Source organism: Castor canadensis, chromosome 3 (genome assembly GCF_047511655.1).
Source record: "Castor canadensis chromosome 3, mCasCan1.hap1v2, whole genome shotgun sequence".
NCBI lineage: Eukaryota > Metazoa > Chordata > Mammalia > Rodentia > Castoridae > Castor > Castor canadensis.
Window position 1 is genome coordinate 181811002 of NC_133388.1, and position 14561 is coordinate 181825562.

Below are 14561 nucleotides of genomic sequence, written 5' to 3' on the forward strand. Positions count from 1 at the left end.
CATTATTTCACAAGCTTCATGCATCCCTTGAAGACCATTTATGATCACTGGACCCTAGTTAAGAACCCCAGGATCTAAAAAATATATAGATCCTACCCTTAAGATCCAGTTACTCAAATCTTTCTGTATTCTCCTAATAATCTTGGCTCTCTGGCCTTTCAACCCAAACACATGGAAAACGGATTAAAAGGAAAAAAAGGAAGTAAGACATGACTGCACAATGCATACCGGCAACAGTGAAAAAAGGAAAAAGATAGTAAGTATATAAAGTAGAACCAAAAATTCTGTACATCATTTTATATAAGCCTTATACAAACATCTTGATGTTACCAGTATAAAAAATGTTACAGGAAGATGATTTTTATACAGGAATTCTTCAAAGACGACATACAAATGGTTGATAAAAAAAAGATACTCAACATTAGCCATTAAGAATACTCAAATCAGAATCCCAGTAAGATATTTTATACCAGATAAAATGGCTAACAGAGTACGACAAATGTTGGCAAGTATATGGAGCAACTGGAACCCTCGTACATTGTTGGCGGGAGTACAAACTGGTACAACTTCCTTGGAAAATAGTTTGGCAGTTCCTCAAAATGTTAGTGTTGGGCTACAGGTGTGACTCAAGGGGTAGAGTGCCTGCCTAACAAGTGCAAAGCCCCAAGTAATGCCCCCCCGCAAAAAAGGGTAGTGTTACTATTTGACCCAACAATCCTATTCCTGGGTGTATTTTCAAAAGAACTGAAAGCCTCCATACACAAAAATTTTGCACACTGATGTTTCTATTACTCATAATAGTCAAAAGGGTGGAGACAAGCCAATGCCCATTCACTGATTACCAAGCAAAACATGACATATCCACACAATGGATAGATCACATATATGGTGCAGACAAATCCACGTATATGAACCACAAAAGCACACGAAGTGAATGAAGCCAGATAAAAAGGACATATTGTTTTCTGGAAATTTATACAAATTTGTATGAACAGAATCTAAAATACCAAATCTTTCATATTTTTAAAAAGCACTTATTTAATACATTATCTCGATACCTTTCTAACACAAAACCCCGAAAAATGTTTCACAAACTTGAATGGACATTTTTTTGAGGAAGGGTCTCACTACCAGTTTGCCCTCAAATTCACGATCCTCCTGCATAAACCTCCCAAGTGCTGAAGCATGTACCACCACACCTGGTTCAGACAGATTCTTTTAAAGGTAAAATCTTTTTCTTTTGTTTTAATGTTCAGAATTTTATTTTTATTTTTGGTGGTACTGGGGTTTGAACTCAGGACCTTGCATTTTCTAGGCAGGCGCTCTTGCCACTTGAGCCACTCCTCCAGACCTAAAGGTAAAATCTTTAAGGACTTTCAACATAAAAACATTACATATATACGTACACATATATATCTTTTGGTGGTGCCTTGCACTTGCTAGGCAGGCGCTCTACCACTTGAGCCACCCTGCCAACCCTGTTTGCTTTGGTTATTTTTGAGATAGGGTTTCACTTTTTGCCTGGGCAGGCCTGGACTACGATCCTATTTGTGCCTCCTGGTGTAGCTAGGATGACAGGTGCACACCACTGTGCCCAGCTACTTTTCCCTGGCTGGCCTCAAACTGTGAGGCCATCTCCATCTCCCAAGTACCAAGGGTTACAGACTTGAGCTACAGCACCTGGTAATATAAGCTTTTGCTGAAATGAAATAGTCATTTTCCACTGATGCCATCAGTTTCTCTTGATTTTGGCTTGTTGTGTATCATGTTTATTATGCACTGTTGGGAATCAGGATGACTCAACCCATCCATGGCTCTATCTGAAGTGCTCCAAACCCTCATTTAAACAGCATGCCATCCCATCCCATCCCATCCCATCAAGTGGTCTTCTCTTGAGAGAAAATGAACTATTTATGTATTAAGATCAGACTCTTCTTATCAACAAACATGAGATAACTAAGGCAGTACTACTTGGTGCCAACTCAGCTATATACACAAATGCAGGCCCTGATATTTTACAGAAATTCTCTATAAGAACAATTTAGGTGATCTGGAATGTTTATTTTTTTCTTAAGATCATGAAAAAATTTTAAAGTCTCATGGACCATTCCCCCAGTCTCAAGAACAAATGTGAAGAGTTCAAGTTTCAGAAATACTGGGCCTTACATTTTTCATGGATTCTAAAAGTTGTACACCTCCCCCATTTTAATATATCTAAAACTGAAATATGTTTTACAACTGATGGCATGTCACAGTTTTTTGGGGTTTTTTTTTTAGTGTCTCATAAAACAATGTGTGCTTCAATGGATGATGTAGTGGATTCCATGAAATATAGTAATAAGTACTCCACAAGTAGTGGATGAAATAAGACGCAAAGTTAACATGTTGCAGTTATAGAAATATCACAATGAATTCCCTCTGTACAACTGATACATGCTAAGAGAAAATGGAAACAGTAAATATTAAAAGTGTTTAATGCAGTTTTAAGGAAAAATGAAACTTAAAGCATAACCTCACTTTTCTGGAAACTATGCTGTACAGAAGAACCACAAGTCCACTTAAGAGTAGGAGGGTTCAGGCTGGGAGTGTGGCTCAAGCGGTAGAGCATTTGTTTAATAAGCATGAGGCCCTAAGTTCAAACTCCGGCACTACCAAAAGAAAAAGTAGGAGGTTCATTACCAATACTTTATCAAACATTTCATCAATGCTTACTCTAATTAGCACATTTCCCATTTATGTTAATCCAAAGTGTCAAAAACTAAGTGAAAGTTAACCAAACAAACTCCAACTCCATGAACCTAGTCAAACTATGTAACTTAACACTATTGATTCCTACAGCATCAAAATGGGTTTTAGGCCACATACTTCAGGGTTCCAAAGAAATGAAATTTAAATATGTATAAAGCATCTAGTTCCACTATATGAAAAAACAACAAACACCCCCCCCCCCCCGTAAAACTCTCACCACATGTTCTGCTCTTTTGTGGAGACTGACTCTGAAGCACAAGAACACTCATAAATGACTTAGGGTTGATGAAAAATGTGATAGCAAACAATCAGAACTCCATGGTGGACTAAGGCTCCACACAGACTAACACCACAAGTAAGCACAGTCCCTGAGTTTCTTTTAGAACTGATCCTGCTTCAACCAACCTTGTCAGCTCCACTTGTGTGGATCAATAAATACTGTTTTTGAGCAAGAAAAAAACACACCTGATTGGGTACATAATTAATTTTTAATTCAGAAATATTCATTCGTGGCAATTTTATTTCAAATTAATCATATTTTATGACACTGGAATCTTGATAACTGCTCAAAAACACACTTTAAAAATTCACTGCATAGAACAATTAAATGCAAACCTTTAATGGCTACTTTAAAACCATTCTGAATTACCTTGTGAAATGCCTGACGCTGGCATGTCTCTCCGTCATTTCCATATTCTTATCAAAACTGGAATCTGAAGAAGTCTGTGCATTTTTTCTCAAAGACCTTAAAGAACGTGTTTGGTGGTAGGTTTCAACTTCCTTAACTGAAGACCCATCCTTTAAGAAAAATTAAGAAAGCCATCTAAGTTTTTCTCAGTTAAAACTTCCAATCTTCATTCCTCCTAAGAGTTTTCTCTGATTACAAGTTAGTATCAATCACTTTTAGCAGAGGATCACTTTGTTTCTTGGCACTAAACAAGAGCTGAAATCTAACATAATGATTTCATGATAAACAAATGTCAGTAATGTCCATGAAACAGTCAATTCCATTTACAGATGGTTTACAGTTCTATTTCATAAATAGTCTAGAGAGTGAAGCATTCTACACAAGATGTCCTGGTCTCCCCACTCTCAGGCTGGCTTTACTCACTCTGATTGTTTCATTTTGCTTTATCAGGGTGTTTAATTTTATTTTGGGCAGAGTATTTGATTGGTTTGCAAGTAAAATAAGGAAATGCATACCATAAAGATTTGTCTAAAAATTAAGATGGGTATTTCATAAAATGTTAAATGATGGGAATCATGTCACTATCTTTATTAGTATACCTATATTTAATCCCTTAGGCAGCTGTATTATTTTGAATACAAATATCTACATCTTATATCAGTGTCATGCAACACTAAGGCTTGCCATGGGATTTAAGGAAATGTATTTCCAGATTCTCAGCTTCCATATGTACTGATCTCTCATCCATTCCAAACCCTTTATTCAAACCCAGGATTGTCTCAAGGCATTACAAACCTTTACAAAGGGATGGAGGTATGGCTCAAGCAGAACACCTTACCTGCCTTGCAAAAATGAAGCCCTGAGTACTAACCCTGGCACCACACATACACGACCCACCAAAAAACAAAGGAAGACAAAAACAAAACAAAACAAAACAACAAAAAAAACCCTCATAAAGCCAAAGAAAAATATTGATGTAAGGCGCTGGGGAGCTGAATGACTAAGCAACGTAGCTAATCCTTTCACCTGTGAGGTCATTTCAACAAAACTGAAAGGAGACCTAATAAAGCTAGGGGACTACTAAAAAATACTTTTGGCAACTGATTTTTGGCATATTGGCCAGAAAAAGCAAGTGGCACTAATAAATAAAACTCCTTTCATTGCTACCTCCTTCCTTACTCACAGTTATAAAAACAATGGACTTGACGAAGAACACTGCCTTCCGCAAATCACATCCACTGGGTAGAGGACATCAACAATGTAAGACCTAATATTATCTTACTTTACATGTTTAGTCATTTTAATCAAAGCATGTTTTGTTGTTTTAACTCACTAAGTATAAATAACTTGATATTCAAAAATTGCTTCTTAGGGCTGGCAGAGTGGCTCAAGTGATAGAGCACCTACTTAGTAAGCATGAGGCCCTGAGTTCAAAGCCCAACATCACCAAAAAAACCAAAACAACAACAAAAATAATGGTGCTGGTGGCTCACGCCTGCAATCCCAGCTACTGAGGAGGCAGAGATCAGGAAGATCATGGTTTGAAGCTAGCCCAGGCAAATAGTTCAAGAGACCTTATTTCGAAAAACCCTGTCACAAAAAAGGGCTGGTGGCGTAGCTCGCGGTGAAGGCCCTGAGTTCAAACCCCAGTACTGAAAAAAAAAAAAATTGCTTCTTAGAGCCTGTAATCATAGAGAAGTAGAAAAACATTTCATTGTTTTAAAAGTAGGAAAGGATAGCTGATAAAGGACTTTCAGACAAAAAAATATTTTGTGTCAAGATACAATGCTGTGGCTTAAGCAGGTTGAAAATGCAAATCAAGAGGGAAAAAAGAAAGTGAAATTTCTGTTTGCTAAGAGTTTCCTCATTTGTTATTTTTAACATTCCAGGATGCATCAAATATCCATGGTTTTTAATGCCAGAGGATGTATGTAAAAGTTTGATGTGGCAGCTATATTCTTTTTTAATATTAACATCAAGAGATAACAGAAATGATGTCATTTCTAACTATGTAAACAAACCGGGAGAAATCTAAATGGGAGCTTAAAGCTGTACAATAGAGTATACAGTTAGGAAACTAGAAACTCTTAGAAGAAAACACAGGGAAAGCACGATGACAGTGGACTTGGCAATGGTCTCTTGGATGTGACACCCAAAGCACAGACAACAAAAGAAAAGTATTTGTATGGTATACTTCATCAAAATTAAAAACTTTAGTGCACCAAAGTTCACTGTCACCAGGCACAGGTGGCATCTGCCTAGCAAGCATGAGGTCCTAAGTTCAAACCCCAGTACCCACCCCCACCCCCCAAAAAAACCAGCACACTACCAAGAGTGAAAAGGCAACCTGCAGAATGGGAGAGTGTGTGTGAATCATATGTCTAGTAAGGAGATGATACCTAGAATACATAAAGAACTCCTTGCTGAGCGCTGGTGGCTCATCCCTATAATCCTAGCTATTCAGGGGCAGAGATCAGGAGGATCATGGTTTGAAGCCACCAGCCCTGGAAATAGCTGTGAAAAACCCTTCACAAAACTAGGGCTAGTGGAGTGGCTCAAGGTGAAGGTCCTGAGTTCAAGCCCCAGTACTGCAAACAAAAAAAAAGCACTCTTATATTTCAAAAACAAAAATAGTTTTTAAATGAGCAACGGAGTTAAATAGATATTTCTCCAAGGAAAGTTATGGGAAGGATGCTCAACAGTATTAATCATTACGAAAATGTAAACTGAAACAGCAGTGAAATACCACCTCAGTCATTAGGATGGCCATGAAAGATGGAGGGGGGAGAAGAAAGAGAAAATTAATATTGGTGAGAATGTGGAGAATGGAGAAACTAGAAAAACAGTAGGGTAACTCCTTGATAAGTTAAACACAGAATTACTCTATGATCCAGCTTCTTTATGATACCACTTCTGGGTATACACCCAAAGTGAAAGCAGGATTTCAAACAGATACTTATACACCCATGTTCACAACATGATATTATCCACAACAGCCAAAGAGTGGAAGCAACCCAAGTGCCCATTAACAGAAAAATGGATGAACAAAATGTGGTACATGCAATGGAATATTACTCTGCTTTTAAAAAGAATGGAAAATGTAACATCAAAAACTTTGAAGACACTGAAGCAACAAGTCACAAAAAGACAAATATTGCAAGATTCCTCTCATATGAAATTCCTAGAATAATCAAATGCAGAGAGACAGAGTACAATAGTAGTTGCCAGGGAGGGGAGGAGGGAAGAACAAGGAGTTAGTGTTTAATGTTTTGAAACATGAAAAAGTTCTAGAGATGAAGAGTGGTGATAGTTACAGAACAATGTGAATTTACTTAATGACACAGAATCAAACACTTAAAAAGGTCCTTGTGCTCAATCTAAACTCCACAAAAAACAAATAAATAAAAATACATGCCTACTATAATTGGAAAAATGAAGAAATGCACAAAGATGAAAATATCACCCTTAATTCTAGTCATTCACAGACAACCACTATTAACCTCTTGATAAGTAAGTCATTCTTTTCCTATGCAAATATTTTGTGTGTGCTGGGTACTTAATCCAGAGCCTTGGATATGACAAGCACACCCTCTACATTCCAGCCTTCATAGGTGGTATGTCAATTAAACAAGTAAGTCTTAAACAGGATCTTTTTTTTTTGGCAGTTCTGGGGTTTGAACTCAGGGCTTCCTCACACTTGCTAGGCAGGCACTCTACCACTTATGCCACCCCCCCCCCCAAACAGGGTATTTTAAAATCACAGCTATAATACTGATGCACAATGGTATACTTGCTATACCAAGTACAGCTGTGATATTCCTGCTTAATTTCATCTTTAAATTTGAGTGATCAATTTCTCACCATTGATCTAGTCCAAATGCCATTAAGTTGTTTTTACTTCTATACATCTTTCCATAGAACCAGAACTGTCTCCCAGTGGCTAAAGTCAATGGTCTTTTCCACTGTCTCACTGGCTTTGATGGAGTTAATCACTCCCTTCTTTAAGTGCTTTGATATCGGGAATTTACAGAATTATCTTGGTTACATAATTAAATCTCAACCTCTTCTCAACTTTAAAATATAACCATTGCTTCAGACTTTCCTGAATTCCTTTTATGTTTTGATGTTTTCAATTTTTTCTCAAGAATATGTACCTCTTACAGAACTATGGCATATTTCAAATGGCCTACTATTCACTCTTTAGCTAGAATTAAGTCTTCCCTTCCTGTATCCAAACAACTTTAAGTCTTCTTATTGCATTATTTGGTATTTTTCTCTCTAATTCTACTACTGCCACCACCTTAATTTAAACTCCAGTTTTCTGTTTTGGTCTATTGAGGCAATAGTGTATTAATAACTCAAACTCTTGGGCTGGAGGCATAGCTCAAATGGTAGAGTCTCCTGGCTAGCAAGTGCAAGGCCTGGAGTTCAAGCCTCAGTACTGAAAATAAAACAAATCCCAAACTCTGGACAGAGAACTCCTAACATCATTCAGGAGCTATGTAATCTTATACAAGTCACACAGTTTCTCAGCCTTAGCTGTGTCTGTAAAGACGGCAACAGTAGCAACCAGTAGCAACTTAATGGGGGGGGGGGTGGGGGGTGGGTGGGTGGGGGGGTGTGTGTGTGTGTGTGTGTGTGTAGCTGTGTCTGTAAAGACGGCAACAGTAGCAACTTAATAGGTGTGTGTGTGGGTGTGTGTGTATGTGTAGCTGTGTCTGTAAAGACGGCAACAGTAGCAACTTAATAGGTGTGTGTGTGGGTGTGTGTGTGTGTGTGTGTGTGTGTGTGTGTAGCTGTGTCTGTAAAGACGGCAACAGTAGCAACTTAATAGGTGTGTGTGTGTGTGTGTGTGTGTGTGTATTAGGTACTATGCCTAGCACAATGCTATCTTACCAGATCCTTGTTCTACCTCCTTACTGCTTCCTAAATGAAGTTGCAATTTCTAGGTTTTCTTTTTTCTTTTTTTTGCTGTACTGGGGATTGAACCCAGGACCTCCTGCATGCTAGGCAAGCACTCTACTACTTGAGCCACACTCCTAGCCCTAAAGTTGCAACTTCTAAACCTAAAATCAAGGACCCTTTCTGGCTCATTCTTGAATACAAATCACCCAATGGAAGGGAGCACACGCACCGGCCCACGTGAAAATATCCTTACCCACGCCTTGTGGCACTTCATTGAACTACAGGCTTTTTCTTTTTTTGTGCTGTGTTTTTTAAATTACCTGTCGGGTGCTGGTGCTCACCTGTAATTCTAGCTACTTGGAAGATTGGAAGGCTGAGATCAGGAGGATCTCAGTTCAAGGCCAGCCTGGACAAAACAGTTCATGAGATTCATCCCCCGCCCCCACCCCCAAAATAATCAGAGCAAAATAATCAGAGGTGAGGTTACAAGTGGTAGAGTGCCTGCTTTACAAATGTGAACCCCTGAATTCAAATCCCTGTCCCACCAAAAAAAAAACCATAATCTTCCACATGTTTTATACATTGGCATTTTCAGACTATTTTTCCAGACTTTTAATCTTTTAATACACAATTTTTAAAAAACAGTACCTTCTACATACTGCAGGCATGCTTTTATTTTGCCTAAGAGCATATGGAAGGACAAAACTAAATGCAACACAAAACTAATATACAATCATCAAACAAACCCCTATCTATCCATCCTTAAGTGACTTTTCAGAATAAAAAACAACCCTAAGTTTACTGAAATCAAAGAACTTCAAACTTGTGAAATTACAGAAACAGACAATGGTTAGTCTGACTGGAGAAAAAAGAAACCACAGAAAAGACATCCAACTCATAAAGTTGGTAGGATGAAAATAAAAGTTAAAAAAAATGGTATTCAGGAAAATCATACAAAGAAAAACAAAAGAAAAATCTCAATAGAGTGAGATAATATTCAAAATGTAAAAGTGGAATGTAGTCATAGGTGACCATAGAGACCTTCAGAATTTCAAGGTCAACTTCTGAAAAGAGACTTAAATTAGAAAGCATTCCATCCACAAAGGTGTATTTCACTATTGGTATTGGTGGGCTTTGTAAATATGAATCTATCACCTATTCATTCCTGCAGCTGTCTTTGAGTAGCTGAGATTACAAGTATGTGCTACTCTGTTCTGGTCTTACCCATGTCTATTAATCCAGTCCCATGCTAAGTAATCTCTGACTATAATTTGGTCTACATAGGTGTCTTTGTTTATAGAAGGGAGGAGTACTTTGCCTCAAAATGATATAATCCTTACTGCAAACTCTGGCCTATAAAAAAAACAATCCTATCTACCCTTCAACAGCCAGCCGAGTGCATTCCAGTTGCTGAAGGACCATACGGCATTTACGGCAAAATCTCTGTATATTACTGTGTGGTCTCCTGTGCTAGTGTAAGTTCTTTTCAAGCAAAGACAACCAAAAACGAGTATTAACCATCCACTACACGCTAGTTCTGTTCTAGGTACTAGGAATACACTGTTCAACAAAAAGTAAAAATTCAAGTTTGTATGGAGTTACATTCTGATTTGGGGAAGGATAAAAAATATATAAAACTTAGAAAATTACAGAATATACCTGAAGGTAGTACTTGCCAGGAGAAAGAAAGCAGGAAAATGGGTCATGTCAAGGAGAGTGATTTGTGATTCTGAACAGGGTGCTTAGGGTAAACGACACTAAAAGATGAAATCTTAGCAAACACCTGAAAGAGATAGACAGGATCCTAAGTTTGAATCATAGTTCTATAGCTTACTATATATAAGGTGAATTGGGGCAAGTTATTTAAATTTCTGTGCTTCGGTTTTCTCATCTGTAAAAAAGAACAGTCATGCCTATCTCATTAGGTTATAAGGATTGAGTTATCATTTGTACACTTCTTGGAACACATTAAACATTCTGCGTTCTGAGGGAGGAGGAAAAGAATGATTCATGTAGATATCCAGAGGAAGAGTACTCCTGATTGAGGCAGAATGAGAGCAAAAGCTTTGCTACCCAAGGAGCAACTAAACCAGTGACTGACTACAAAAAGAGCTTTGTAAAGGGTTGGATAAAAGACATCATTATAGAGACAAAGGGAAGGTGGCAAGGTGCTGATTTACAAACTTTTAGTCTAGGGCTTGGGGATGTAGCTCAGTGGCAGAGTGTTCATCTGGCATGCTCAAGGCCCTGGGTTCAATCCCCAGCACTGCATAAAAACAAACAACAAAAAACTTTTAGTCCAACATGGAGCGTCACTAGACAGTTTTGGAGCAGAGAAATGACTGACAGCTTTGACTTTGTAAAAGAATCACTGCACTGAGAACTGATTATTGGAGGAGGAAAAGCCAGTCAAAAACCTATTTTAATAATGCAGGCAAGCTAGGAGCCAGTGGCTCACTCCTGTAATCCTTTGGGAAGCAGAGCTCAGGAAGATTGCCTTCCAAAGCCAGCCTGGGCAAGTAGTTTGAGAGACCCCATCTTGAAAACACACAACACAAAAAAGGGTGGGCAGAGTGGCTCAAGTGGTAGAGCACCTGCCTTACAAGTGTGAAGCCCTGAATTCAAACCCTAGTATGTTTAAAAAAAAAAAAAAAAAAAAGCAGGCAAGAGAAAAGGGCTTAAACCAGCAATGACCAGATGTTGAAAACAGAGATATAAGAATTTGCTAATGTAATGGGTATGAGAGAAATTAAGGTTGAACCTAAGGTTCTTGGCCTGAAGAACTGGAAAGATGGAATGGCCATTAGCTATAATCAACTATGCTCTTAACAGCTGGCAATGACTGAGCCCTAACTATATGCCAAGTTCTCAGTTAATCTCTTTATATGCATGACCACACTTAATTCTCACTACCCATGGGGTGGGTATCGCTCCATTAAACAACTATAGAAACCTGCTGGTTATCAATAAGCTAGGTAAGCTGAAATTCTAAACTAACGGTTATCTTAAAAGCCTAGGTACTTAACCAGTACTCAATATACCATTATGGTCACAGGATCTAGCTTTATCCTGGAAGTATTTATTGATCAGATTTTTTTCCTGAACATGGATTAACAGGTCAAGTGACTTTGGAAGTGTTTAGCCTCCTCAGATCTTTGCCAGTTCCTGAACCTGATTGAGGAACAGGTCCTGAAATCCTGAAAGTCAGGAAATTATCTTTTCAATTCAGGGCCACAATTTCTGAGATCAAAGGGTTATGTAAATTTGTAATCCATCCTCCTTGGTAGAGTAGCAGCCAGCAAGGGGCACCTACAAAATATACTAATTTCAGATAGTGATATTAATAAAAGACTTTAATACTCTAAAATAGTTTGCACTAAAGAAAACTATGTTGTCACTCCCTCAACACACCTTCCCTTAGCCTCTCATTCTGACTTCCAGGTTTTTGTTTTTTTTTTTTAAGTGTTGCTTTAAGTGGAGTTTTTTTTTTTTTCCCTTTGGTGATACTGAAGAGCCTTGGGTTCGCCAGGTAAAAATGCTACCACTTGAGCCACGCTCCAGCCCCTCACTTCCAAGTTCTTAATCTTCTCTCCAATCCTGTTTTTCCTACTTCCATTACCTACCCTCACCCAAGAAGGCAAAACTACCTGCTGCCTCAACCTCACCTATCTTTCCGGATGCTGTGTTCTTTCAGCAGCAGGGCAGGGGAGGTTAGACGGAGGTGTCTCTCCAGCTTTAACTCCGCCCACCAAAAAGAAAAAACCCCACCTGTACTTAAGACCTGCTAGAAGCATTTCTTTCGAGAGGAGTCTACCCTTTCCGAACTTCCCCTGCAGACACTGTTTGTGGCTGCAGCGTGACTTAACAGGAAGGCAAAGATTGGGGAGGCAGGGAATCCAAGTTCCAATTTTAGACCGACCACTCACTGGTTACCTTTTTTGAGTCCAGTTCTTCATCTGTCACACTGATACCATCACTACGCCTTCTCAAAGGCTGGATGAGCCTTAAGCGAAGGGAGTGTGCCTGAAATGTTAAATCTTCAACACGTCACATTATGCAACCCGGTGCACTCCCTGCGCACTTGGACGGTAAATGGAGGTCGGGCAACCTGAATCACTGTCAACTCCCACAGACCCTGAAATGTTCAGCACGCACGCAGGGAAGCAGTCAGCAAACTCGCGTGGCAGGCACTCCACGGACGGATGCGAACCTAAGACAGGCAGCAGCCCGGGAGGCGGGGGTGGGGGGAGGGCGGCCCCAGCCGCCCCGGCTCGGCCCCACACCGCACTAGAGCTCCGGCGGGCTTCGGTTTCCTCTTGCGTAAAAGTAGGAGGTCCAGACTGCTCAGCCCTCCGCTTCCAGCCAGCCCGACCCACACCCCGCGCGGCCGGGATCACAAGACCCCTTCCATCTCACCGGTCCTCGGCCGCACTCCTCCCCCCACGCCAGTCCCCTCGGGCACCGGGACAGTTCGGTCCCACCGGCTCGGCCCGAGGGTCCCGCCCCAGGCCGGTACTCACGCCCGCAGTGACGGCGGATTTCTCCGCCACGCCGGCCGAGCGGAGCCGCCTTCGTCCGCTGGGCTGCAGACTCAGGAACTCGCTGGACAGGTCCAGGGAGTCCGTAGCCGAGGCGGCGGAGTTGCTGTGAAGCTCTAGGCTGCTGCGGAGGACCACCATCGTCTTTCGCAGCAAAGTCCCAGCGTCCGCGGCGGGAGACGGCCGCGAGCTCGACCGCCGACCTCTCAGGCGCTTCCGCGCTCCGAATTCTGGCGCCACAAGCTCCGCGCCAGCGGTCGCAGCGCGCGAGCTCGGGATCCCTCCGCCGTTTGTCCCGCCCACTCTGCCCACCTAAACTGGCGGGCTCCAAACTCTCCTCCCATCGGAAGGGTGAGGAAGGCCACGCCGAAGCGGACTAGAACACACACTGATAGCGTGGAGGACTTGAGCGGATCTTGGACGGAGAAGGCTGACTTCTCTCCTTAGGGAGTTCCGGTTCGCTGCACTCAGCGGAGGGAGACGGCGGGAGCGGTGCGAAGTCCGGTTTGGAATTTTGGCGCGTGGACGCAGAGGGGGAAGGGAGGCTCCGCCCGCTCTGATTGGCTGGCGGCTCCTCCTCCGCTCCCTCTGACACCTGCCTGCTGCTTCCCGCCATCTAGCATTCAAATACAAAATGCCGGGACTTTAACCCGAGGGAAATAAAGCACTCAGCCTTGGACAAGTTTTGCCTTTGAACCGTAAGAGGCTTTTACTGATGGCTTAGCCAAAGTAAGTTAACTTCCTAAAAGAAAGAAAACAAAGCGAGCTTAAAGAGAGCCAATAGAGAGCACCATAGTTAAGGACTGAGTTTCTGCATCCACTTCTGTAGGTCATCTTAAATTACTCACCTGCCCGGTTCCTAACTTCCTAACCTAAAAAAAAATATTACTATACTTTATTACTGCGCCTGCACATACTAAGTGCTCAATAAATGATGCTGTCACAGAATTACAGAAAAATGGCTTCTGTAAGATGACAGCAGTCACTTGACTATTCTGAGATAACATTCACGCTGAATTATCAGAATGCGAGAGGAACAACCAAAACCAGGACTGTAAAACAGGCACAGTGGGGCGAGAGGCTGAAGGGAGGCGATCGAGGTGACTTCACACACCTATATGAAACAACCAGGAAATAGGGTGGGGGGAGGCTGAGGGGAGGAGACGATGGGGGCAATGTAAACAACGTAAAATATAAGTCTCATCGGAGTTGTCACTAGGAATTCCCCCGAATAATGAATATATCCTAATAAAAATTTATTAAAATTAAAACGAATGCTAGAGGCACCCTAGTCAAATAGAAACAAAAGCTGTTTATTGATTTGGATAACTATGATTTATTAATTCAACGTGTGTTAAATATTTATTGAGCAGCTATTACGGGGTCAGGCATTATTGTAAACAATGGGGATGGCAGTGAACAAAAAGAACAAAAATTTTCTCATGGGGCTTAAACTCTAATGAAAGGAGAAAGACAATATACTATGTATAACAAAGCCAGGCACAGGGTGACCCCGCCTAATGTGGAGGCCCAGACTGGTAGGATCCTGATTTGAGAACAGCAGGGGCCAATAGTTCAGGAGACCCCATGTCCAAAATAACTAGAGCAAAATGGACTGAAGGCCCTCAGGCTTTGCGAGTGTGAAGCCCTGAGTTTAAACCCCAGTCCTACCAAAAAACCAA

The 14561-nt window shown here is 40.9% G+C and overlaps 1 protein-coding gene across 7 annotated transcripts in view; it reads right to left on the reverse strand.

Annotated features, from left to right (window-relative positions):
- The window catches only part of Atad2 (ATPase family AAA domain containing 2), a 53539-nt gene extending 40173 nt beyond the window's left edge, over window positions 1-13366 (reverse strand). For 2 of the 7 annotated variants that reach the window (XM_074069153.1, XM_074069152.1), the window contains exons 1-2: window positions 12862-13364; window positions 3398-3546 (exon numbers count right to left, since the gene is read on the reverse strand). In XM_074069153.1, the coding sequence (XP_073925254.1) occupies window positions 3398-3546; window positions 12862-13020 (308 nt within the window). In that variant the 5' untranslated portion in view covers window positions 13021-13364. Of the gene's footprint in view, window positions 1-3397; window positions 3547-10000; window positions 10125-12274; window positions 12833-12861 lie in introns of those variants that run through there. The other 5 variants (XM_074069156.1, XM_074069154.1, XR_012446411.1 and 2 more) reach the window with 5 other exon arrangements.
- Between the last annotated feature and the right edge of the window lie 1195 nt (window positions 13367-14561).